This window comes from Oncorhynchus mykiss, chromosome 13 (genome assembly GCF_013265735.2).
Source record: "Oncorhynchus mykiss isolate Arlee chromosome 13, USDA_OmykA_1.1, whole genome shotgun sequence".
NCBI classification, from domain to species: domain Eukaryota; kingdom Metazoa; phylum Chordata; class Actinopteri; order Salmoniformes; family Salmonidae; genus Oncorhynchus; species Oncorhynchus mykiss.
In genome coordinates, this window is record NC_048577.1 from 72,143,747 (window position 1) to 72,171,614 (window position 27,868).

The 27,868-nt window shown below is 45.7% G+C and overlaps 1 protein-coding gene across 1 annotated transcript in view; it reads right to left on the reverse strand.

Moving 5' to 3' along the window:
- LOC118938378 (neuronal-specific septin-3-like) overlaps positions 1 to 19,681 on the reverse strand; it is a 182,279-nt gene extending 162,598 nt beyond the window's left edge. Inside the window, exon 1 of the mRNA XM_036942107.1 lies at positions 19,262 to 19,681. Coding sequence (XP_036798002.1) covers positions 19,262 to 19,316 — 55 coding nt within the window. The 5' untranslated portion in view covers positions 19,317 to 19,681. The remainder of the gene's footprint in view (positions 1 to 19,261) is intronic.
- Between the last annotated feature and the right edge of the window lie 8,187 nt (positions 19,682 to 27,868).

The following is a 27,868-nucleotide window of genomic DNA, read 5'->3' on the forward strand; positions in this document are numbered from 1 at the left end:
TAGATGTGACATGATGTGTTGGGATCCAAACATGGTTCCTCCAGGGCACCAGACCTGCTAAAGGAGCGCCGTCCCGTGGACATGCAGGCACAGAGGCACGTGTCTGGGCTTGTCGCGACACCGACTCCCCCTCTCCTCCAACATTCCATGGAGGTATACTCTCTGACGACCCCAATACTATTACCAGCACACACACACACGCTGGCACACACACACACACACACACACATACACACACACACACACACACCTAAACCCATGCTGACACGTGCAAACACACTCAATTACACATACACACACACACATACACACACGTGCCATTCTGTGTACCTGTAAACATCCCCTTCTCTCACCAGAGCACACCTGGAAGTGAAATTCCGAGCGGCCATTTTGCAATGTCGTAGGGCTGGAAATAAGAGCCAGGACATACTGCCTGGGGCACGCTCACACACACACACACACACACACACACACACACACACACACACACACACACACACACACACACACACACACACACACACTTAAAGAGCACCTTGGTTGTGAATTGAACACTTGGACACTTACATCACTGTGCCTCTACTCCAAGATAAAAGTCCCCGAGGGGTATAATAGCAAAGATTCTTATTATCACAGAAGGCCTTTTAGCAACAGATCTAGGATCAGATTGTCCAACGCTCAGTCCTAGACTAAACCATTAGAACACGTACATGTTGTTTAGGTCCCAGCACTACACACCTGATTCTACTAGTAGAGAGGTACATGTTGTTTAGGCCCCAGCACTACACACCTGATTCTACTAGTAGAGAGGTACATGTTGTTTAGGCCCCAGCACTACACACCTGATTCTACTAGTAGAGAGGTACATGTTGTTTAGGTCCCAGCACTACACACCTGATTCTACTAGTAGAGAGGTACATGTTGTTTAGGCCCCAGCACTACACACCTGATTCTACTAGTAGAGAGGTACATGTTGTTTAGGCCCCAGCACTACACACCTGATTCTACTAGTAGAGAGGTACATGTTGTTTAGGTCCCAGCACTACACACCTGATTCTACTAGTAGAGAGGTACATGTTGTTAGGCCCCAGCACTACACACCTGATTCTACTAGTAGAGAGGTACATGTTGTTAGGCCCCAGCACTACACACCTGATTCTACTAGTAGAGAGGTGCATGTTGTTTAGGCCCCAGCACTACACACCTGATTCTACTAGTAGAGAGGTACATGTTGTTTAGGCCCCAGCACTACACACCTGATTCTACTAGTAGAGAGGTACATGTTGTTTAGGCCCCAGCACTACACACCTGATTCTACTAGTAGAGAGGTACATGTTGTTTAGGCCCCAGCACTACACACCTGATTCTACTAGTAGAAAGGTGCATGTTGTTTAGGCCCCAGCACTACACACCTGATTCTACTAGTAGAGAGGTACATGTTGTTTAGGCCCCAGCACTACACACCTGATTCTACTAGTAGAGAGGTACATGTTGTTTAGGCCCCAGCACTACACACCTGACTCTACTAGTAGAGAGGTACATGTTGTTAGGCCCCAGCACTACACACCTGATTCTACTAGTAGAGAGGTGCATGTTGTTTAGGCCCCAGCACTACACACCTGATTCTACTAGTAGAGAGGTACATGTTGTTTAGGCCCCAGCACTACACACCTGATTCTACTAGTAGAGAGGTACATGTTGTTTAGGTCCCAACACTACACACCTGATTCTACTAGTAGAGAGGTACATGTTGTTTAGGCCCCAGCACTACACACCTGATTCTACTAGTAGAGAGGTACATGTTGTTTAGGCCCCAGCACTACACACCTGATTCTACTAGTAGAGAGGTACATGTTGTTTAGGCCCCAGCACTACACACCTGATTCTACTAGTAGAGAGGTACATGTTGTTTAGGTCCCAACACTACACACCTGATTCTACTAGTAGAGAGGTACATGTTGTTTAGGCCCCAGCACTACACACCTGATTCTACTAGTAGAGAGGTACATGTTGTTTAGGCCCCAGCACTACACACCTGATTCTACTAGTAGAGAGGTACATGTTGTTTAGGCCCCAGCACTACACACCTGATTCTACTAGTAGAGAGGTACATGTTGTTTAGGTCCCAACACTACACACCTGACTCCACAAATGAAGCTCCATGATGAGTTGATTATTGGATTCTGCTGTGTTGTGCTAAAGGATTAATAAATATCTGATCTCAATCATTTGTTCCTTGATTCCTTGCATCCTCTTCCTACCTCGTTGTCATTGGACCTTGGACCTCCTTGTCCAATAGGGAGAGAGGATGTGAAGAATCCCAGGAACACACATTGAGAGAGAACCCCTGTATCACTAGGTAGTGTTCCATAGTTTAGAAACAGAATCCTCCCTCCCCTAAAGTCAACACTGATGTGGTACGACTGATCTGATGTGATGATATCTATGTAGTTAGAACAGCTGATCTGATGTGATGATATCTATGTAGTTAGAACCAGCTGCTCTGATGTGATGATATCTATGTAGTTAGAACCAGCTGCTCTGATATCTATGTAGTTAGAACAGCTGCTCTGATGTGATGATATCTATGTAGTTAGAACAGCAGCTCTGATGTGATGATATCTATGTAGTTAGAACCAGCTGCTCTGATGTGATGATATCTATGTAGTTAGAACCAGCTGCTCTGATGTGATGATATCTATGTAGTTAGAACCAGCTGTGTTGATGTGATGATATCTATGTAGTTAGAACCAGCTGCTCTGATGTGATGATATCTATGTAGTGGAACAGCTGCTCTGATGTGATGATATCTATGTAGTTAGAACAGCTGCTCTGATGTGATGATATCTATGTAGTGGAACAGCTGCTCTGATGTGATGATATCTATGTAGTTAGAACCAGCTGCTCTGATGTGATGATATCTATGTAGTTAGAACAGCTGCTCTGATGTGATGATATCTATGTAGTTGGACCAGCTGCTCTGATGTGATGATATCTATGTAGTTAGAACAGCTGCTCTGATGTGATGATATCTATGTAGTTAGAACCAGCTGCTCTGATGTGATGATATCTATGTAGTTGGAACAGCTGTGTTGATGTGATGATATCTATGTAGTTAGAACCAGCTGCTCTGATGTGATGATATCTATGTAGTTAGAACCAGCTGCTCTGATGTGATGATATCTATGTAGTTAGAACCAGCTGCTCAGATGTGATGATATCTATGTAGTTAGAACCAGCTGCTCTGATGTGATGATATCTATGTAGTTAGAACCAGCTGCTCTGATGTGATGATATCTATGTAGTTAGAACCAGCTGCTCTGATATCTATGTAGTTAGAACAGCTGCTCTGATGTGATGATATCTATGTAGTTAGAACAGCTGCTCTGATGTGATGATATCTATGTAGTTAGAACCAGCTGCTCTGATGTGATGATATCTATGTAGTTAGAACCAGCTGCTCTGATGTGATGATATCTATGTAGTTAGAACCAGCTGTGTTGATGTGATGATATCTATGTAGTTAGAACCAGCTGCTCTGCTCTGATGATATCTATGTAGTTAGAACCAGCTGCTCTGATGTGATGATATCTATGTAGTTAGAACAGCTGCTCTGATGTGATGATATCTATGTAGTTAGAACCAGCTGTGTTGATGTGATGATATCTATGTAGTTGGAACAGCTGTGTTGATGTGATGATATCTATGTAGTTAGAACCAGCTGCTCTGATGTGATGATATCTATGTAGTTGGAACCAGCTGCTCAGATGTGATGATATCTATGTAGTTAGAACAGCTGCTCTGATGTGATGATATCTATGTAGTTAGAACAGCTGCTCTGATGTGATGATATCTATGTAGTTAGAACCAGCTGCTCTGATGTGATGATATCTATGTAGTTAGAACCAGCTGCTCTGATGTGATGATATCTATGTAGTTGGAACACCTGTGTTGATGTGATGATATCTATGTAGTTGGAACCAGCTGCTCAGATGTGATGATATCTATGTAGTTAGAACAGCTGCTCTGATGTGATGATATCTATGTAGTTAGAACAGCTGCTCTGATGTGATGATATCTATGTAGTTAGAACCAGCTGCTCTGATGTGATGATATCCATGTAGTTAGAACAGCTGCTCTGATATGATGATATCTATTGAGTTGGAACCAGCTGCTCTGATGTGATGATATCTATGTAGTTAGAACCAGCTGCTCTGATGTGATGATATCTATGTAGTTAGAACCAGCTGTGTTGATGTGATGATATCTATGTAGTTAGAACCAGCTGTGTTGATGTGATGATATCTATGTAGTTAGAACCAGCTGCTCTGATGTGATGATATCTATGTAGTTAGAACCAGCTGCTCTGATATGATGATATCTATGTAGTTAGAACCAGCTGCTCTGATGTGATGATATCTATGTAGTTAGAACCAGCTGCTCAGATGTGATGATATCTATGTAGTTAGAACCAGCTGCTCTGATGTGATGATATCTATCTAGTTAGAACCAGCTGCTTTTCAACTACACACTCCATGTAGAGCTTCTTATCTCCCCTCCTTCAGAGCCGACGAGGTCAAAATCTGTCCTGTTGCCCCTGAACAAGGCAGTTAAGCCACTGTTACTCGGTAGGCCGTCATTGTAAATAAGAATTTGTTATTAACTGACTTGCATAGATAAATAAAGGTTAAATATTTGTCTTATTAAAAAAAGAGTTAGATCAGTGATTATTTCAAGGAAAGGAGTTAAGTTCCTCCTGTGTATGACCTTCAGCCTGCCCCTGGACCCAGCTACCTGCCTCCTCCTGTGTATGACCTTCTGCCTGCCCCTGGACCCAGCTACCTGCCTCCTCCTGTGTATGACCTTCTGCCTGCCCCTGGACCCAGCTACCTGCCTCCTCCTGTGTATGACCTTCTGCCTGCCCCTGGACCCAGCTACCTGCCTCCTCCTGTGTATGACCTTCTGCCTGCCCCTGGACCCAGCTACCTGCCTCCTCCTGTGTATGACCTTCTGCCTGCCCCTGGACCCAGCTACCTGCCTCCTCCTGTGTATGACCTCCTGCCCCTGGACCCAGCTACCTGCCTCCTCCTGTGTATGACCTTCTGCCTGCCCCTGGACCCAGATACCTGCCTCCTCCTGTGGTCCTTTACAATAAACACCTGCTGCCAGCTCTCTGTCTCCCATCGTGTTCATTACATTGAGATGGAATCATTTGTGAAGTGTTGGAAGGGAGTTGAGAAGGAATCATTTGTGAAGTGTTGGATGGGAGTTGAGAAGGAATCATTTGTGAAGTGTTGGAAAGAAGAGAGTTAAATAAGGAATCATTTGTGAAGTGTTGGAAAGAAGAGAGTTAAATAAGGAATCATTTGTGAAGTGTTGGCATGAGGCCCGTCTTCTCAGACTTACTGGAAGTACTTTTCCCTTCTCTCTCACCGTTCCAGAGTGTGTGTTTTTTGAGTGTGTGTTTTCCAGAGTGTGTATTCAGTGTTTTTTCAGGGTCATTATTTCTCTGCTACATGTCTGAGCACTGGGTACGGTTCACTGGGTACGGATCACTGATGTCCTGCCAAATGCCTCTCTTTAATGGATGAACAACTTGGCAGCGCCGTGCTGTACCTGTTAGTGTCTGTGTGTATGTGGTTGGGTGTGTGTCTGTGTGTATGATGTTGGGTGTGTGTGTATGTGGTTGGGTGTGTGTGGGTGTCTGTGTGTGTGTGTATGTGGTTGGGTGGGTGTGTGTGTGTGTGTGTGTGTGTGTGTGTGTGTGTGTGTGTGTGTGTGTGTGTGTGTGTGTGTGTGTGTGTGTGTGTGTGACGGTGTACCTGTTTGCCACTGTGTTAACCGGCATTCATCATGAGAACCAAAAGCCGGGTTGCGTGTGTGTGTGTGTGTGTGTGTGTGTGTCTGTGTGTGTGTGTGTGTGTCTGTGTGTGTGACGGTGTACCTGTTTGCCACTGTGTTAACCGGCATTCATCATGAGAACCAAAAGCTGGGGTGTGTGTGTGTGTGTGTGTGTGCGTGTGAGTGTGTGTGTGTGCGTGTGCGTGTGTGTGTGAGAGATTAGTGTTTTGGGGTGAGACAGGAAGGAACAGGTCACGGGACAAGGTAATCTCAGGCCTCTTCACACACACCGACACACACATATATACACACACACACACACATATACACTATCCCTCTTCATCTCCCCCCTCCTCATCTACATTCCAGCCAGCATTACGGCAGCAGGCCTCAGCAGCTGGACAGCTGGGATGTGTTGTCTCAGTAAACTACCTAGTCACCGGGTCAGTAAGTCATGGGACTGGGCTGGCTCTGTGTGGTTTGGTACAATGACTGTGTGTGTGTGTGTGTCTGTGATCACCAGGGGTCTTGGACTCTACTAAGGTTTAGTACCAGGAAGTGACTGGCATCGCCCTGACAACCCTTAAGCCATGACCCCCAGCAGTAGCTACAGGTCCAGAATCAGATTACTTCCCACCTCTGCCCCTCCAGCTTCCCTTTACCCTGCTTTAGGGTACATCTCAACTGGCACCCTATTCTCTACATCGTGCACTACTTAGCCTTATGGGTTCTAGTCTAAAGTAGTACACGATATAGGGATTAAATCAAATCAAATCACATTTTATTAGTCACAAATACAACAGGTGTAGTAGACCTTACAGTGAAATGCTGAATACAACAGGTGTAGTAGACCTTACAGTGAAACGCTGAATACAACAGGTGTAGTAGACCTCACAGTGAAATGCTGAATACAACAGGTGTAGTAGACCTTACAGTGAAACGCTGAATACAACAGGTGTAGTAGACCTTACAGTGAAATGCTGACTTACAACAGGTGTAGTAGACCTTACAGTGAAATGCTGAATACAACAGGTGTAGTAGACCTTACAGTGAAATGCTGAATACAACAGGTGTAGTAGACCTTACAGTGAAATGCTGAATACAACAGGTGTAGTAGACCTCACAGTGAAATGCTGAATACAACAGGTGTAGTAGACCTTACAGTGAAATGCTGAATACAACAGGTGTAGTAGACCTTACAGTGAAATGCTGAATACAACAGGTGTAGGTAGACCTCACAGTGAAACGCTGAATACAACAGGTGTAGGTAGACCTTGCAGTGAAATGATGAATACAACAGGTGTAGGTAGACCTTGCAGTGAAACGCTGAATACAACAGGTGTAGGTAGACCTTGCAGTGAAACGCTGAATACAACAGGTGTAGGTAGACCTTACAGTGAAACGCTGAATACAACAGGTGTAGGTAGACCTTACAGTGAAACGCTGAATACAACAGGTGTAGTAGACCTTACAGTGAAATGCTGAATACAACAGGTGTAGTAGACCTTACAGTGAAATGCTGACTACAACAGGTGTAGTAGACCTTACAGTGAAATGCTGAATACAACAGGTGTAGTAGACCTTGCAGTGAAACGCTGAATACAACAGGTGTAGTAGACCTTACAGTGAAATGCTGAATACAACAGGTGTAGTAGACCTTACAGTGAAATGCTGACTACAACAGGAGTAGGTAGACCTTACAGTGAAATGCTGAATACAACAGGTGTAGTAGACCTTACAGTGAAATGCTGAATACAACAGGTGTAGTAGACCTTACAGTGAAATGCTGAATACAACAGGTGTAGTAGACCTTACAGTGAAATGCTGAATACAACAGGTGTAGTAGACCTTGCAGTGAAACGCTGAATACAACAGGTGTAGTAGACCTTGCAGTGAAACGCTGAATACAACAGGTGTAGTAGACCTTACAGTGAAACGCTGAATACAACAGGTGTAGTAGACCTTGCAGTGAAACGCTGAATACAACAGGTGTAGTAGACCTTACAGTGAAATGCTGAATACAACAGGTGTAGTAGACCTTACAGTGAAACGCTGAATACAACAGGTGTAGGTAGACCTCACAGTGAAATGCTGAATACAACAGGTGTAGTAGACCTTACAGTGAAATGCTGAATACAACAGGTGTAGTAGACCTCACAGTGAAATGATGAATACAACAGGTGTAGGTAGACCTTGCAGTGAAACGCTTACTTACAAGCCCTTAACCAACAATGCAGTTTTAAGAAAAATAATGTTAACGAAAAAATAGATAAGTAAAAAATAACTAATAATTAAAGAGCAGCAGTAAAATAACAGTAGAGAGGCTATAAATATATTTTATTTATTTAACCTTTATTTAACTAGGCAAGGGGGTAGCAGTTAGTCGAGGTAATTGAGGTAATATGTACATGTACATATAGGTAGAATTAAAGGGACTATGCATAGATAATAAACAGAGAGTAGCAGCAGAGTAAAACAGGGGTCTGGGTAGCCCTTTGATTAGCTGTTCAGGAGTCTTATGGCTTTGGGGGGGTAGAAACTGTTAAGAAGCCTTTTGGACCTCGACTTGGTGCTCAGGTACCGCTTACTGTGCGGTAGCAGAGAGAACAGTCTATGACTAGGGTGGCTGGAGTCTTTGACCATTTTTAGGGCCTTCCTCTGACACCGCCTGGTATAGAGGTTCCTGGATGGCAGGAAGCTTGGCCCCTGTGATGTACAAGGCCGTACGCACTACCATCTGTAGAGCCTTGCGGTCGGAGGCCGAGCAGTTGCCATACCAGGCAGTGATGCAACCAGTCAGGATGCTCTCGATGGTGCAGCTGTAGAAATTTTTGAGGATCTGAGGACCCATGCCAAATCTTTTCAGTCTCCTGAGGGGGAAAAGGCGTTGTCGTGCCCTCTTCAAGACTGTCTTGGTGTGTTTGGACTATGATAGTTTGTTGGTGATGTGGACACCAAGGAACTTGAAGCTCTAAACCTGCTTCACTGCAGCCCCATCGATGAGAATGGGGGCGTGCTCGGTCCTCCTTTTCCTGTAGTCCACAATAATCTCCTTAGTCTTGGTTATATTGAGGGATAGGTTGTTATTCTGGCACCACCCGGCCAGGTCTCTGACCTCCTCCCTATAGGCTGTCTCAACATTGTCGGTGATCAGGCCTACCACTGTTGTGTTGTCAGCAAACTTAATGATGGTGTTGTAGTCATGCCTGGCATGATTGAACAGGGAGTACAGGAGGGGACTGAGCACGCACCCCTGAGGGGCACCCGTGTTGAGGATTAGCGTGGCAGATGTGTTGTTAGGATGCCATTTTGGTATAGACCTAGCTTCAGTAATTCCAGGTTGACCCTAACAACCGGTCTAAGATCAGGTTACCAACACCCGGTCTCCTCTCATCCATCCTATGGCTTTTATACACTGGGCAATACATTGTTTGCTCTCTCTTTTCAGATCAGTGCAGATACATGAACACAGTCTTACCCACGCACACACACACAGATAACACCCTAGTTCCTTGTAGAGTCGTGATCTTAAAGGGGAATGGAAACACTTACCAGTTCCAGTGAGCTGCCTTTCTGAATCCTAGTGTTTCCATTCCCCTTTAATGTCCTTCAGGAAGGGGAGGGACTAGTGTTTCCATTCCCCTTTAATGTCCTTCAGGAAGGGGAGGGACTAGTGTTTCCATTCCCCTTTAATGTCCTTCAGGAAGGGGAGGGACTAGTGTTTCCATTCCCCTTTAATGTCCTTCAGGAAGGGGAGGGACTAGTGTTTCCATTCCCCTTTAATGTCCTTCAGGAAGGGGAGGAACTAGTGTTTCCAATCCCCTTTAATGTCCTTCAGGAAGGGGAGGAACTAGTGTTTCCATTCCCCTTTAATGTCCTTCAGGAAGGGGAGGAACTAGTGTTTCCAATCCCCTTTAATGTCCTTCAGGAAGGGGAGAGACTAGTGTTTCCAATCCCCTTTAATGTCCTTCAGGAAGGGGAGAGACTAGTGTTTCCATTCCCCTTTAATGTCCTTCAGGAAGGGGAGGAACTAGTGTTTCCAATCCCCTTTAATGTCCTTCAGGAAGGGGAGGAACTAGTGTTTCCATTCCCCTTTAATGTCCTTCAGGAAGGGGAGGAACTAGTGTTTCCATTCCCCTTTAATGTCCTTCAGGAAGGGGAGGAACTAGTGTTTCCATTCCCCTTTAATGTCCTCCAGGAAGGGGAGAAACTAGTGTTTCCATTCCCCTTTAATGTCCTTCAGGAAGGGGAGGAACTAGTGTTTCCATTCCCCTTTAATGTCCTTCAGGAAGGGGAGAGACTAGTGTTTCCATTCCCCTTTAATGTCCTTCAGGAAGGGGAGGGACTAGTGTTTCCATTCCCCTTTAATGTCCTTCAGGGAGGGGAGGAACTGAAAGCAGCTGTTCTGAATCCTAGTGTTTCCATTCCCCTTTAATGTCCTTCAGGAAGGGGAGGAACTGAAATTTTAAATTGCATGGTAATCCTGCTATTGACACCTGTTGAATTATGCAAGAGAAAGTGACAAAAACAAAATGAATTAGTCAGTCTAGACAGGTAAGTGCAGGTAGCAGGTTTTTGGTCCTGTTCCACCACTTTATGTTAATTTATTCACGACTGCAAATATACCCTTCATAAATTATTCATACCCCTTGACTTATTCCACATTTTTCGTTGTGTTAAATCCTGTGTTACAGCCTGAATTCAAAAAATGGATTAAATATATATTTTTCTCATCCATCTATACACAATACTTGATAATACAGAAATATCTCATTTACATACGTAACTATTCGCACCACTGAGTCAATACTTTGTAGAAGCACCAATGATTCCAGTCGTTCTGGGTAAATCTCTAAGAGCTTTCCAGCTTTCCACACCTGGATTGTGCAACATTTACCCATTATCATTTACTGTTAAATTGGCTGTTGATCATTGCTAGACAACCATTTTCAGGTCTTGCCATAGATTTTCAAGAATATTTAAGTCAAAACTGTAACTCGGCCACTCGGTAACATTCAATGTCTTCTTGGCAAGCAACTCTAGTGTAGCTTTGGTCTTGTGTTTTAGGTTATTGTGTTTGTCATCTCCCAGTGTCTGGTAGAAAGCAGACTGAACCAGGGGATTTCCTCTCGGATTTTGTCATTTCTTAGCTCCATTCAGTTGATCTTTTGTCTTGAAAAACTCCCCAGTCCTTAACAATTACAAGCATACCCATAACATGATGCAGCACCTCACTATGCTTGAAAATATGGCCAGTGGCTCTCAGTCATGAGTTGTATTGGATTTACTCCAAACATAAAACTTTGTATTGAGGACAAAAAGTGAATTGCTTTATCCACATTCTTTGCAGTATCACTACAGTGCCTTGTTGCAAACAAGATGCATGTTTTGGAATATTTTTATTCTGTACAGGCTTCCTTCTTTTCACTCTGTCAATTAGGTTAGTATTGTGGAGTAACGACAATGTTGTTGATCCATCCTCAGTTTTCTCCTATCACAGCCATTAAACTCTGTAACTGTTTTAAAGTCACCATTGGCCTCATGGTGAAATCCCTGAGTGGTTTCCTTCCTCTCCGGCAACTGAGTTCGGAAGGACGTCTGTATCTTTGAAGTGACTGGGTGTATTGATACACCATCCAAAAGTGTGACTAACTTCACCATGATATTCAATGTCTGCTTTTTATGTATTTTTTTCACCCATCTACCATCAGGGGTAGAACCATCTCTTTGGAAAACCTCCCCAGTCTTTGTGGTTGAATCTGTGTTTGAAATTCACTGCTCAGGAAGTCAATCAAAACTCATGTTAAACACTATTATTGCACACGAGTGAGTCAACTCAACATATTATGTGACATGTTAAGCACATTTTTATTCCTGAACTTATTTAGGCATTTCCATAACAACGAGGTTGAATATTCAAGACATTTCAGCTCTACATTTTTTTTTTTATTGATCTGTAAAAATTCTGGGAAAAAACAATTCCGCTTTGACATTATGGGATATTTGGCCATTGACCCCCCCCCCCCCCTGCAAAAAAAATCACAATTTAATAAATGTTACATTCAGCCTGTAACACAACACAATGTTGAGAAAGTTAAGAGGTGTGAATCATTTCTGAAGGCACTGTATAGCATATGCAAATAAGGCACATATATCTTTATCTTATCACAAAGTATAAAAACAATACCTGATATAACATGAAAAAAAATGACCGCATTAGAAGAAGACATTTTTTTGAAATTTTACCAAAAAAATGGAAACAGGATTTTTCACCAAAATGCCAGAACGCCTTTCTTTATTTGTCCGTGCCAGTACAATGTTTTTTACGTGCTATAATTCAGTTAATATCTGTTGGATTTAAAAACATTCTAAAAGTTTGTCCAACTGTTGCATTTATTTAAATCGTTTTTTTAAACCTTTGAACAATCTTGATGAACATTTGCTACTTCTACCCTGAGTCACATGTTTCCCCCTGCCTGGGGGACATACATGTGATTGAACAGGTTACTAATTGGACTGGGCACAAGACAGAACAGCCCCTCATGCTCAGCTACAGCCACAGCAGTCAGCACCACAATGGCTCCCTGTCAACAAATTGAATTTGAGGTTGTCGCATCTCATCTGACACGGTATACCTAGTTGGCTGGGACTCCACACACCACACCACACAGAGGAGAAAAGAATGTATGTTGGCAGTGGTTCTAAAAGAGATCGTTAAGGAGAAAGAAGGAGTGTTTAAACTGGTTCTAAAAGAGATCGTTGAGGAGAAAGAACGAGTGTTTAAACTGGTTCTAAAAGAGATCGTTGAGGAGAAAGAACGAGTGTTTAAACTGGTTCTAAAAGAGATCGTTGAGGAGAAAGAACGAGTGTTTAAACTGGTTCTAAAAGAGATCGTTGAGGAGAAAGAACAAGTGTTTAAACTGGTTCTAAAAGAGATCGTTGAGGAGAAAGAACAAGTGTTTAAACTGGTTCTAAAAGAGATCGTTGAGGAGAAAGAACGAGTGTTTAAACTGGTTCTAAAAGAGATCGTTGAGTTGAAGACAGAGTTTGTATCTCTCCATTCAAATAAACATGGCCACCAAACAAGGAGGCAAAGTGAAATGATCTGAAACATCTGTTGGATAGGAGAAGACCGGACAATTTGGCCTCTGGAGAGACAGAGAGAGAGAGAGAAAGAGAGAGAAAGCGAGAGTGTGTGTGTGTACATGCGTGCCTGTGTTCAAAGAGATGAGTCCACAGCAGTAGAGACAGATGTAGCCTTGTGTGTTGTTGTAACTAAGGGGGGGTAGCCTAGCCTAGCTTAGCCTAGCTTAGCCTGGCCTGCTACCCAACCTCTGATCTGTTTACTCTTTAGCTATTAGCATCACGCTAGCAGAGACTAACATTTGCCAACGATTTTAAATGAGCAAACCTCATTAGGTTTAGCCTGGCTATGCTTATTAGGTTTAGGAAGAAGGACTGTCATCTATCAATTAAGGAATAGCAGGGTCAACTCTCTTGGTTGACCCCATAAACTGATCTAAGGCCAGTTTTACATCTCACCTCCTATTGATTAAATCAAATAAAATAAAATTGTATTGGTCACATATACATGGTTAGCAGATGTTCATGCGAGTGTAACAAAATACTTGTGCTTCTAGTTCCAACAGTGCAGTAATATCTAACAAGCAATCTAACAATTCCCCAACAACTACCTAAAACACACAAATCTAACAAGTAATCTAACAATTCCCCAACAACTCCCTAATACACATAAATCTAAAGGGGTGAATGAGAATATGTACATATGGATGAGCGATGGCCGAGCAGCATAGGCAAGGTGCAATAGATGGTATAAAATACAGTATATACATGTGATATGAGTAATGTAAGATATGTAAACATTATTAAAGTGGCATTATTTAAAGTGGTGTTGTTTAAAGTGACTAGTGACCGATTTAATAAAGTCTCCAGTGATTGGGTCTCAAGGTGGCAGCAGCCTCTCTGAGTTAGTGGTGGCTGTTTAACAGTCTGATGGCCTTGGGATAGAAGCTGTTTCTCAATCTCTCAGTCTCAGTTTTGATGCACCTGTACTGACCTCGCCTTCTGGATGATAGCGGTGTGAACAAGCAGTGGCTCGGGTGGTTGTTGTCCTTGATGATCTTTTCTGCCTTCCTGTGACATCGTGTGCTGTAGGTGTCGTGGAGGGCAGGTAGTTTGCCCCCGGTGATGGGTTGTGCAGACCTCACTACCCTCTGGAGAGCCTTACGGTTGTGGGCGGAGCAGTTGCCGTACCAGGCTGTGATACAGCCCGACAGGATGCTCTCGATTGTGCATCTGTAAAAGTTTGTCAGGGTTTTAGGTGACAAGCCAAATTTCTTCAGCCTCCTGTGGTTGAAGAGGCGCTGTTGCACCTTTTTCACCACACTGTGTGGATGGACAATTTCAGTTTGTCTGTGATGTGTATGCAGAGGAACTTAAAACTTTCCACCTTCTCCACTACTGTCCCTTCGATGTGGATAGGGGGGTGCTCCCTCTGCTGTTCCCTGAAGTCCACGATCATCTCCTTTGTTTTGTTGACATTGAGTGAGAGGTTGTTTTCCTGACACCACACTCCAAGTGCCCTCACCTCCTCCCTGTAGGCCGTCTTGTCGTTGTTGGTGACCAAGCCCACTATTGATGTGCCGTCTGCAAACTTGATGATTGAGTTGGAGGCGTGCGTGGCCACGCAGTCATGGGTGAACAAGGAGTACAGGAGAGGGGTGAGCAAACACCCTTGTGGGGCCCCAGTGTTGAGAGTCAGTGAAGTCGAGGTGTTGTTTCCTAACTTCTCCACCTGGGTGTGGCCCGTCAGAAAGTCCAGGACCCAGCTGCAAAGGGTGGGGTTGAGACCCAGGGCCTCCAGCTTGATGATGAGCTTAGAGGGAACTATGGTGTTGAATGCTGAGCTGTAGTCAATGAACAGCATTCTTACATAGGTATTATTTTTGTTCAGATGGGATAGGGCAGTGTGCAGTGTGATGGCGATTGTGTCATCTGTAGACCTGTTGGGGCGTTATACAAATTGAAGTGGGTCTAGGGTGGCAGGAAACAGGGGAGTGCTGTTCCACTGTGACACCTAACCCAGAGGAAACAGGGTGGTGCTGTTCCACTGTGACACCTAACCCAGAGGAAACAGGGCAGTGCTGTTCCACTGTGACACCTAACCCAGAGGAAACAGGGAAGTGCTGTTCCACTGGGACACCTAACCCAGAGGAAACAGGGGAGTGCTGTTCCACTGGGACACCTAACCCAGAGGAAACAGGGGAGTGCTGTTCCACTGGGACACCTAACCCAGAGGAAACAGGGGAGTGCTGTTCCACTGTGACACCTAACCCAGAGGAAACAGGGTGGTGCTGTTCCACTGTGACACCTAACCCAGAGGAAACAGGGGAGTGCTGTTCCACTGTGACACCTAACCCAGAGGAAACAGGGGAGTGCTGTTCCACTGTGACACCTAACCCAGAGGAAACAGGGGAGTGCTGTTCCACTGTGACACCTAACCCAGAGGAAACAGGGGAGTTCTGTTCCACTGTGGCACCTAACCCAGAGGAAACAGGGGAGTGCTGTTCCACTGTGACACCTAACCCAGAGGAAACAAGGGAGTCCTGTACCACTGGGACACCTAACCCAGAGGAAACAGGGGAGTGCTGTTCCACTGTGACACCTAACCCAGAGGAAACAGGGGAGTGCTGTTCCACTGGGACACCTAACCCAGAGGAAACCGGGCAGTGCTGTTCCACTGTGACACCTAACCCAGAGGAAACAGGGGAGTGCTGTTCCACTGGGACACCTAACCCAGAGGAAACAGGGGAGTGCTGTTCCACTGTGACACCTAACTCAGAGGAAACAGGGGAGTGCTGTTCCACACTCTACAACACACACTACAACACACATGTAATCACTGACTATATCACAGGCCAGCCAGAGGCTAAGCTAATTTGTTTAGCGCCTCAAATCAACACCTGTCTAAACTGAGCCCAGGAATGAAGAGAGAGAGAAAAAGACAAAGACAAAGAGTTCCATAACACAACTACAGAGTGATGTGTATTAGCCCACTAACTCAACTACATAGTGATGTGTATTAGCCCACTAACACAACTACAGAGTGATGTGTATTAGCCCACTAACACAACTACAGAGTGATGTATATTAGCCCACTAACACAACTACAGAGTGATGTGTATTAGCCCACTAACACAACTACACAGTGATGTGTATTAGCCCACTAACACAACTACAGAGTGATGTGTATTAGCCCACAACTACAGGGTGATGTGTATTAGCCCACTAACACAACTACAGAGTGATGTGTATTAGCCCACTAACACAACTACAGAGTGATGTGTATTAGCCCATAACACAACTACAGAGTGATGTGTATTAGCCCACTAACACAACTACATAGTGATGTGTATTAGCTCACTAACTCAACTACAGAGTGATGTGTATTAGCCCACTAACACAACTACAGGGTGATGTGTATTAGCCCACTAACACAACTACAGAGTGATGTGTATTAGCCCACTAACACAACTACAGAGTGATGTGTATTAGACCACTAACACAACTACAGAGTGATGTGTATTAGCCCACAACACAACTACAGAGTGATGTGTATTAGCCCACTAACACAACTACAGAGTGATGTGTATTAGCCCACAACTACAGGGTGATGTGTATTAGCCCACTAACACAACTACAGAGTGATGTGTATTAGCCCACTAACACAACTACAGAGTGATGTGTATTAGCCCACTAACACAACTACAGGGTGATGTGTATTAGCCCACTAACACAACTACAGAGTGATGTGTATTAGCCCACTAACACAACTACAGAGTGATGTGTATTAGCCCACTAACACAACTACACAGTGATGTGTATTAGCCCACTAACACAACTACACAGTGATGTGTATTAGCCCACTAACACAACTACAGAGTGATGTGTATTAGCCCACTAACACAACTACAGAGTGATGTGTATTAGCCCACAACACAACTACAGAGTGATGTGTATTAGCCCACTAACACAACTACAGAGTGATGTGTATTAGCCCACTAACACAACTACAGAGTGATGTGTATTAGCCCACTAACACAACTACAGAGTGATGTGTATTAGCCCACTAACACAACTACACAGTGATGTGTATTAGCCCACTAACACAACTACACAGTGATGTGTATTAGCCCACTAACTCAACTACAGAGTGATGTGTATTAGCCCACTAACACAACTACAGAGTGATGCGTATTAGCCCACAACTACAGGGTGATGTGTATTAGCCCACTAACACAACTACAGAGTGATGTGTATTAGCCCACTAACACAACTACAGAGTGATGTGTATTAGCCCACTAACACAACTACACAGTGATGTGTATTAGCCCACTAACACAAGTACAGAGTGATGTGTATTAGCCAACTAACACAACTACAGAGTGATGTGTATTAGCCCACAACTACAGGGTGATGTGTATTAGCCCACTAACACAACCACAGAGTGATGTGTATTAGCCCACTAACACAACTACAGAGTGATGTGTATTAGCCCATAACACAACTACAGAGTGATGTGTATTAGCCCACTAACACAACTACATAGTGATGTGTATTAGCTCACTAACTCAACTACAGAGTGATGTGTATTAGCCCACTAACACAACTACAGAGTGATGTGTATTAGCCCACTAACACAACTACAGAGTGATGTGTATTAGCCCACTAACACAACTACACAGTGATGTGTATTAGCCCACTAACACAACTACACAGTGATGTGTATTAGCCCACTAACACAACTACACAGTGATGTGTATTAGCCCACTAACACAACTACAGAGTGATGTGTATTAGCCCACTAACACAACTACAGAGTGATGTGTATTAGCCCACAACACAACTACAGAGTGATGTGTATTAGCCCACTAACACAACTACAGAGTGATGTGTATTAGCCCACAACTACAGGGTGATGTGTATTAGCCCACTAACACAACTACACAGTGATGTGTATTAGCCCACTAACACAACTACAGAGTGATGTGTATTAGCCCACTAACACAACTACAGAGTGATGCGTATTAGCCCACAACTACAGGGTGATGTGTATTAGCCCACTAACACAACTACAGAGTGATGTGTATTAGCCCACTAACACAACTACAGATTGATGTGTATTAGCCCATAACACAACTACAGAGTGATGTGTATTAGCCCATAACACAACTACATAGTGATGTGTATTAGCCCACTAACACAACTACAGAGTGATGTGTATTAGCCCACTAACACAACTACAGAGTGATGTGTATTAGCTCACTAACTCAACTACAGAGTGATGTGTATTAGCCCACTAACACAACTACAGAGTGATGTGTATTAGCCCACTAACACAACTACAGAGCAGACACATATGGGGTGCAGTGCATATTTGTGTCATGATCTATATATCTATCTCCTGTGTCAGAGAGCAGACCTATTAGAGTGGGGTCTTGTTGATCAGGGGGTTAAGTTTGGTAGGTCTGGGCTCCTACTGTGTCAGGAGCCCCACTACTCCTCCTCTAAACTAAGTGAGTTGGGACGTTTATTTTACCTTTATTTAACTAGACAAGTCAGTTAAGAACACATTCTTATTTACAATGACGGCCTTGGAACAGTGGATTTAACTTCCTTTTTCAGGAAGAACGACTGATTCTTTTATCTGGTCAGCTCGGAGATTCGATCCAGCAACCTTTCAGTTACTGACCCAACACTCTAACTACTAGGCTACCTGCTGCCCCAAGGGGTGAGGTTCATGTAGTTCAACTCGTCATTAAACTACATGTTGAAGTAGCTTGGTTGTTGTTGAACTCAATTATAATCTCGCGCGTGTTTTCAGTAGTCAATTACTGTTTTGCCACCTAGCGGTGTAACTAACTATTAGAACTACAAACTACTTTTAAAAAAATTAAAAAAAATAAAAAAAATATAGGCAATAAGTAGGCAATAAATCCCTTTATTTTTCTGCATCAGATCTGCCTAATTCTGACTTGAAAAATAGTATTTGTGTTAGCTAGGCAAAGTGTTTTCAGAGTAGCTTCGCCGACATAACCTGTCTCTATACCTGCTGAGACTTCCTGTACCGTCTGATTATTACACACTAATCACACACTACACTGACTCTGATTCTGCTGGAGGGAGGAAAACATATGAGGACTGCATTTCCTCTCTATGACGCTTTCCCAAAGCACGTCCCCCCCCTAAAATGCAGTGTAAAAATCAGAGTGCTTTTGAAGTAGCCTAAAGGTTAACATCAATGTATCCCATTCACTTCAGACGAAGTTTTATGTTGATTCAACCGCTTTGTGTTTTGAACGTGTATTAGTGTACGTGGGACAGACAGAGAGGCGCTTACCTTCGAAGTCTGATAGAATCCCCTCCAGGTGGTCGTTGACGGAGATATGGGACATCCTGACTGTCCTTATCAACTCTTCCGGAGTTCACTGCAGCTCGATATAACGGGGTAAAAAAAGTAGTTTATAGTTTATAAAAAATATCGTTTATATTCAAATAAAAACGTTATTCCTTCCAAAGAAAATCCACTCGCATAACAGAAGAAAACAAACGGATCCACCGTCTTGGAATAGAACTCCGCGGGTCTTGCAACCAAAAAGTTGCGTTTTTTTTTCTGAAATCGGATCACATCGGAGAGCGAGCGCACAACTGTTTGCTTCAGCATATGCCTCCTGCCTCCGTCCGTCGGTCCGTCTGTCTGTGTCAGGAGAGGGTTTGAGCGGGTCTCCGGCGATGCGCCTCCCCTCTGGTCTCCCCTGCGAGTGGAGCCCTGCCCCCTGTAGCCTGCCCTACCCTGGATGTAGGGATGGATCGAGGGATAGGGAGAGAGGAAGAAGAGGGGCGGACCTCCGTCCTTCATCTAGCCCCTAGACATTGTAGGCAACACCTGGAATGGGGAGTCAGTAAAATGTCTCGTCCTGGCTGCCTTCATTCACTTTCCCCGACGGCCGACTGTGTTCTAGTGATGCGCACGTTGGCTCATAGCCCGCAGTCCTCACGGTTATATCCACGGGGCGAGCAGGTTGAGGGTCATGGAATATTGTGTGGATGAAGGGCGGGTGGGTGCCGGGAGGGTTGAATAAAGAGAAAACAATACCGTGAAAAATACAGAAATGTATAATTATTGTGCAATTCATATATATATATATATACAGTGCCTTGCGAAAGTATTCGGCCCCCTTGAACTTTGCGACTTTTTGCCACATTTCAGGCTTCAAACATAAAGATATAAAACTGTATTTTTTTTGTGAAGAATCAACAACAAGTGGGACACAATCATGAAGTGGAACGACATTTATTGGATATTTCAAACTTTTTTAACAAATCAAAAACTGAAAAATTGGGCGTGCAAAATTATTCAGCCCCCTTAAGTTAATTAAATTAAAGCAAAATTATATATATATATATATATATATATGGGTTACATTGAGGTTTTCATGTATTATTTTATTCTGGCATTACTGCATAAACCTAAACTGCATAAACCTAAACATGCCAATCGCCAAATGCTTTTGGGAATGGGCAGAACAAGTTAACGTCGATCCACGGAGGGGAAAAAAAGGACAACGTCGAAGTCTAATTCAATAAGACAAAAGCTGCGACATGGAGAGTTGAAAATAAAGAGAAGGGAGGGCCAAAAAAATGAATGTTTGGTAAAGATTTGTTCAAGTGGTAGAAGAGGATGATAGCAGTGCTATGATAGCAGATAGCAGTGTGATGATTGAGGCGCTGTACTAATTCAACAGTCACAAGACTGGGACTTCAAATAGGCTTATGGCACGTTATTAAGAGAACTTTAGCCTACTGTTCAGATGGGTTAAATGGAAACTGAAATCTGAGAGCGTCAGAGCAGCAGGTCTCACTCAGATCACGATGCGCGTTTTGATTTATGGTGTGTTCGTAAATTCTCCGAGAGCACCGAGAGGTCAGAACACTAGAAAACGGCTGGAATTTACATACGGACAATCTGACAATGATCTGCATTTACGAATGACCCAGAGCGCACTCTGACACAATTTACAAACGCACCCAAAGTCGGCTAGCTTGCTAGCTACTTCCAGACACAAATGAGAGACCATTTGACTTGCCCGAGCAGAGCTGTTTTCATGTTATGCAGAGCGTTGGTGACTGTAACTGTGCTGTTGACAACATCTGAATTACTTTGTTTTGCCGGGCCGTTTACTGACACCGGTCATATTCAGCCGGTGTTAAGTGTTAATAGTAAATTCATCAGTCATTCTGCTCTCTGGCACACTCTGACATTGGAATAGATAGCCAGAGCGAATTTACGAACGCACCCTTTGAAGGTGAGTTTGTGCCTCCTCAGCTCAGCCAATTAGAAAACCTGCCTGACCATCTTGGTTGAGGGCCGGTCGTTACTTACTGGTCAGCCAAATGCTCAGTATAGATTATTATGGCAACAGAGAAAATTGCTCAAAAGTTATTTCTGTAAATATATATTACTAATAATGTTTTTTTTTTTTTTAATGAAAATCCTACCCCAATCAATGATGGTCCTTGCCTTATGGCGTTTGCCAGAATTCCCACATAGGCAATCCACCCAAGCCCCCAGGGACAACCAACAGGTTGGCATGACCCCTAAGAGAGATTTGGTTGCGGGTCCTCCACACCAAGAGGGCAACATTATTTTGTGACCCCCCCTCTTGACGGAGGAGAGAAAAATGTAAGTTTGACATTTTACACATTTTACCAGCGGTGGATTTTTTAGTTGTTTAAATTCTAAATATTTTCTTATTTTTTTACCGCTTTTTTCTCACCAATTTCGTGGTATTCAATTGGTAGTCTTTTATCGCCGCTGCAAGTCCCGTACGGACTCGGGAGAGGAGAAGGTCGAGAGCCGTGGACTCGGGAGAGGAGAAGGTCGAGAGCCGTGGACTCGGGAGAGGAGAAGGTCGAGAGCCATGGACTCGGGAGAGGTGAAGTTCGAGAGCCATGGACTCGGGAGAGGTGAAGTTCGAGAGCCATGGACTCGGGAGAGGAGAAGGTCGAGAGCCATGGACTCGGGAGAGGTGAAGTTCGAGAGCCATGGACTAGGGAGAGGAGAAGGTCGAGAGCCATGGACTCGGGAGAGGAGAAGGTCGAGAGCCGTGGACTCGGGAGAGGAGAAGGTCGAGAGCCGTGGACTCGGGAGAGGAGAAGGTCGAGAGCCGTGGACTCGGGAGAGGAGAAGGTCGAGAGCCGTGGACTCGGGAGAGGAGAAGGTCGAGAGCCGTGGACTCGGGAGAGGAGAAGGTCGAGAGCCGTGGGCTCGGGAGAGGAGAAGGTCGAGAGCCGTAGGCTCGGGAGATGAGAAGGTCGAGAGCCGTGGGCTCGGGAGAGGAGAAGGTCGAGAGCCGTGGGCTCGGGAGAGGAGAAGGTCGAGAGCCGTGGGCTCGGGAGAGGAGAAGGTCGAGAGCCGTGGGCTCGGGAGAGGAGAAGGTCGAGAGCCGTGGGCTCGGGAGAGGAGAAGGTCGAGAGCCGTGGGCTCGGGAGAGGAGAAGGTCGAGAGCCGTGGGCTCGGGAGAGGAGAAGGTCGAGAGCCGTGCTTCTTTCTGAAACAACCCAACCAAGCCGCACTGCTTCTTGACACAATGCCTACTTAACCCGGAAGCCAGCCGCACCAATGTGTAGGAGGAAACACTGAACACCTGGTGACCGTGTCAGCGTGCACTGCACCCGGCTCGCCACAGGGGTCGCTAGTGCGCGATGGGACAAGGATACCCCTGCCGGCCAAACCCTCCCCTAACCCGGACGACTCTGGGCCAATTGTGCGCCGCCCCATGGGTCTCCCAGTCGCGGCCGGCTGAGACAGAGCCTGGGCTCGAACCCAGAATCTCTAGTGGCACAACTAGCACTGCGATGCAGTGTCTTAGACCACTGCTCCACTCGGGAGGCCTGGCCCTGTGTTTCTGTCTGTGCTACGGACTGATTAGCCCTAGAATGTACTGTTAAGGAGTGTAGGCCAGCCTATACCCTTAATGTCCAAGGACCTTCCATGTTACGACCAGAGGCAGACTGGCTCTGGCAGCCAAAACAACCAAATAGTCCATCTAAAGCTTCATCCATCTCAACTGTGGCACAGTTACAGAAACATAAAGCCCTCTACTTTCATATTACATCAAAATAACTTCACGAATTCACTAAATACACACTTACATATTACATCAAACACATTTACTGTACACTGTTTAAACTGGTTTCATCACGGTTACAGCCGACTGTATTCTTCAATTACAACACGTTTATAGCGTCCTCCTTCCATTACACACAGGTGTTTTGAGCATGCTGGACCACACAGGACTGAGGAAGTCATGGCTTCAAACTGAACACATGATCACTGGACCACATGGGACAGGGGAAGTCATGGCTTCAAACTGAACACATCATCACTGGACCACACGGGACAGGGGAAGTCATGGCTTCAAACTGAACACATGATCACTGGACCACATGGGACTGGGGAAGTCATGGCTTCAAACTGAACACATGATCACTGGACTGGGGAAGTCATGGCTTCAAACTGAACACACGCAGGAACGCAAACACACACACACAGACATTCCCTGTGCCAACTTTTAATGAACAGTCCTAAATCCCTGAAGCACATTCGACACTCCACTCCAGACCCTCTCACCTAACCCCCTACACACACACACACACACACACACACACACACACACACACACACACACACACACACACACACACACACAGATCTCTAAGAGCATGAAAAGTCTCAGTGACATTAATCCACATCTATAATGAGGCCCTCCAGACCCCTCTGTCCCAAGAGCACAGGCGACGGTTGTGTGAGTGTGTGTGTGTTTGGGATGTGGGAGATGTGGGTCATAGGGTCTATGGGAATTCAGTCACATTGCCTCTTTTTCGCTCTCTCTCGCTCTCTCTCTCTCTGTCCCCCCTCCCTCTCTCTGTTCCCCCCCTCTCGCTCTCTCGCTCTCTCTTGCTCTCTCTCTCTGTCCCCCCAACTCTTTCTGCCCCCCCCTCGCTCTCTCGCTCTCTCTCGCTCTCTCTCTCTGTTCCACCCTCTCTTTCTGCCCCCCCTCTCTCGCTCTCTCTCTCGCTCTCTCTCTCTGTCCCCCCTCTCTCTGTTCCTCCCCTCTCGCTCTCTCGCTCTCTCTCGCTCTCTCTGTCCCCCCCTCTCTTTCTGCCCCCCCTCTCTCGCTCTCTCTCTCGCTCTCTCTCTCTCTCTCTGTCCCCCCTCCCTCTCTCTGTTCTCCCCCTCTCGTTCTCTCGCTCTCTCTCGCTCTCTCTCTCTGTCCCCCCCTCTCTTTCTGCCCCCCCTCTCTCGCTCTCTCTCGCTCTCACTCTCGCTCGCTCTCTCTCTCTCGCTCTCTCTCTCTCTCTCTCGCTCGCTCTCGCTTGCTCTCGCTCTAGCTCTCGCTCTAGCTCTCGCTCTCTCTCGCTCGCTCTCGCTCTCTCTGTCTCTCTCTGTCTCTCTCTCTCTGTCTCTCGCTCTCTCTCGCTCTCGCTCTCACTCTCTCGCCCTCTCTGTCCCCCTGGGCAGTTTCCTGTGATATGCTTGATATCTGTTGACGGTGTCTGTCTGTCTGTCTGTCTGTCTGTCTGTCTGTCTGTCTGTCTGTCTGTCTCCATATCCAAAGCAACTTAAAGTTACTATATTCACTAGTTTTCTCAGGCCCAGTACTCTATGGGATATTCATTATCTCCTCAGGACTGTTGCTATCTCCTCGGGACTGTTAGTATCTCCTCTGGACTGTTACTACCTCCTCAGGACTGTTACTATCTCCTCGGGGCTGTTACTATCTCCTCATGGCTGTTTATATCTCTTCAGGACTGTTACTATCTCCTCGGGGCTGTTACTATCTCCTCATGGCTGTTTATATCTCCTCAGGACTGTTACTATCTCCTCATGGCTGTTTATATCTCCTCAGGGCTGTTACTACCTCCCCAGGACTGTTACTATCTCCTCAGGACTGTTAATAATATCTCCTCATGGCTGTTTATATCTCCTCAGGACTGTTACTATCTCCTCATGGCTGTTTATATCTCCTCAGGGCTGTTACTACCTCCCCAGGACTGTTACTATCTCCTCAGGACTGTTAATAATATCTCCTCAGGACTGTTACTATCTCCTCAGGACTGTTACTATCTCCTCAGGGCTGTTACTATCTCCTCAGGGCTGTTAATAATATCTCCTTGGACTGTTAATAATATCTTCTCAGGACTGTTAATAATATATCCTCAGGACTGGTACTACTTCCTCAGGACTGTTACTACCTCCTCAGGGCTGTTACTATCTCCTCAGTACAGTCGCTATCTCCTCAGGACTGTTAATAATATCTCCTCAAGACTGTTACTACCTCCTTAAGACTGTTACTATCTCCTCAGTACAGTCGCTATCTCCTCAGGACTGTTAATAATATCTCCTCAAGACTGTTACTACCTCCTTAAGACTGTTACTATCTCCTCAGTACAGTCGCTATCTCCTCAGGACTGTCACTATCTCCTCAGGACTGTCACTATCTCCTCAGGGCTGTTACTATCTCCTCAGGGCTGTTAATATCTCCTCAGGGCTGTTACTATCTCATCAGGACTGGTACTATCTCCTCAGGACTGGTACTATCTCCTCAGGACTGTTCAAAATATCTCCTCAGGACTGTTACTATCTCCTCAGGACTGTTACTATCTCCTCAGTGTTGTCAGGCTCAGTCCTCTATTGGCTATTCACTATCTCCTCAGGACTGTTATTAGGTCCTCAGTGTTAAGTGAGTTAGCTATGTGTCCAGACATGTCTCTATAACATAATCTAATGTAAGGCCCAAGGAGGGAGTAGTTTAAATCAACACATTCCTTACTGCTAGTAGTAAGGAGGAGAGAACACACACACACAGCATGCTCTCTTCAGATATACAGATAGTGTTTTAGTAGCAGTCTCAGATGTCCTGAGAGGACTGGCTTACATCCACAGTGCTCTCAGGGCCCAGCCTCAGTGTATGTATTGACCACAGTGCTCTCAGGGCCCAGCCTCAGTGTATGTGTTGACCACAGTGCTCTCAGGGCCCAGTCTCAGTGTATGTGTGGACCACAGTGCTCTCAGGGCCCAGTCTCAGTGTATGTGTGGACCACAGTGCTCTCAGAGCCCAGTCTCAGCGTATGTGTGGACCACAGTGCTCTCAGGGCCCAGCCTCAGTGTATGTGTTGACCACAGTGCTCTCAGGGCCCAGTCTCAGTGTATGTGTTGACCACAGTGCTCTCAGGGCCCAGTCTCAGTGTATGTGTGGACCACATGCTCTCAGGGCCCAGTCTCAGTGTATGTGTGGACCACAGTGCTCCCAGGGCCCAGTCTCAGTGTATGTGTTGACCACAGCGCTCTCAGGGCCCAGTCTCAGTGTATTTGTTGACCACAGTGCTCTCAGGGCCCAGTCTCAGTGTATGTGTGGACCACAGTGCTCTCAGGGCCCAGTCTCAGTGTATGTGTGGACCACAGTGCTCTCAGGGCCCAGTCTCAGTGTATGTGTGGACCACAGTGCTCTCAGGGCCCAGTCTCAGTGTATGTGTTGACCACAGTGCTCTCAGGGCCCAGTCTCAGTGTATGTGATGACCACAGTGCTCTCAGGGCCCAGTCTCAGTGTATGTGTGGACCACAGTGCTCTCAGGGCCCAGTCTCAGTGTATGTGTGGACCACAGTGCTCTCAGGGCCCAGTCTCAGTGTATGTGTTGACTACAGTGCTCTCAGGGCCCAGTCTCAGTCTATGTGTGGACCTCAGTGCTCTCAGGGCCCAGGCTCAGTGTATGTGTTGACCACAGTGCTCTCAGGGCCCAGTCTCAGTGTATGTGTGGACCACAGTGCTCTCAGGGCCCAGTCTCAGTGTATGTGTGGACCACAGTGCTCTCAGGGCCCAGTCTCAGTGTATGTGTTGACCACAGTGCTCTCAGGGCCCAGTCTCAGTATATGTGTTGACCACAGTGCTCTCAGGGCCCAGTCTCAGTGTATGTGTTGACCACAGTGCTCTCAGGGCCCAGTCTCAGTGTATGTGTTGACCACAGTGCTCTCAGGGCCCAGTCTCAGTGTATGTGTGGACCACAGTGCTCTCAGGGCCCAGTCTCAGTGTATGTGTGGACCACAGTGCTCTCAGAGCCCAGTCTCAGCGTATGTGTGGACCACAGTGCTCTCAGGGCCCAGTGTCAGTGTATGTGTTGACCACAGTGCTCTCAGGACCCAGTCTCAGTGTATGTGTGGACCACAGTGCTCTCAGGGCCCAGTCTCAGTGTATGTGTGGACCACAGTGCTCTCAGGACTCAGTCTCAGTGTATGTGTGGACCACAGTGCTCTCAGGGCCCAGTCTCAGTGTATGTGTGGACCACAGTGCTCTCAGGACTCAGTCTCAGTGTATGTGTGGACCACAGTGCTTCCCATAATGTATCCAATATCCAGCCTAGTAAACGGCTGACTTCAGTCCCACAGAGTAAACAGAGGAGGAAATGATCTGCATCCACAATACTACAGTCATGGTTATTTATTCTACTAAGGCTAGACAGAGGTCAGTGTCTGTCTGCGTGTGTGTCTGTCTGTGTGTTGTCTGTCTGTCTGTCTGTCTGTCTGTCTGTCTGTCTGTCTGTCTGTCTGCGTGTGTGTCTGCGTGTGTGTCTGTCTGTGTGTTGTCTGTGTGTCTGCGTGTGTGTCTGTCTGTGTGTTGTCTGTGTGTCTGTCTGTCTGTCTGTCTGTCTGTCTGTCTGTCTGTCTGTCTGTCTGTCTGTCTGTCTGCGTGTGTAAGAGTTTTTAATTACCACTAGATTTACCATCAAGCAATACACCTCTCGAAACACACCCCTCACACACAACACAAACGACCTCACCCAACCCCTCCCTAAATCCCACCCTCCTTCTTTCCTCCATCCCTCCCTCCCTACATCCCCCTCCCTCCCCTCAGCAATAGAGGACAATTAACCAGCCCCCTCCTGCAGG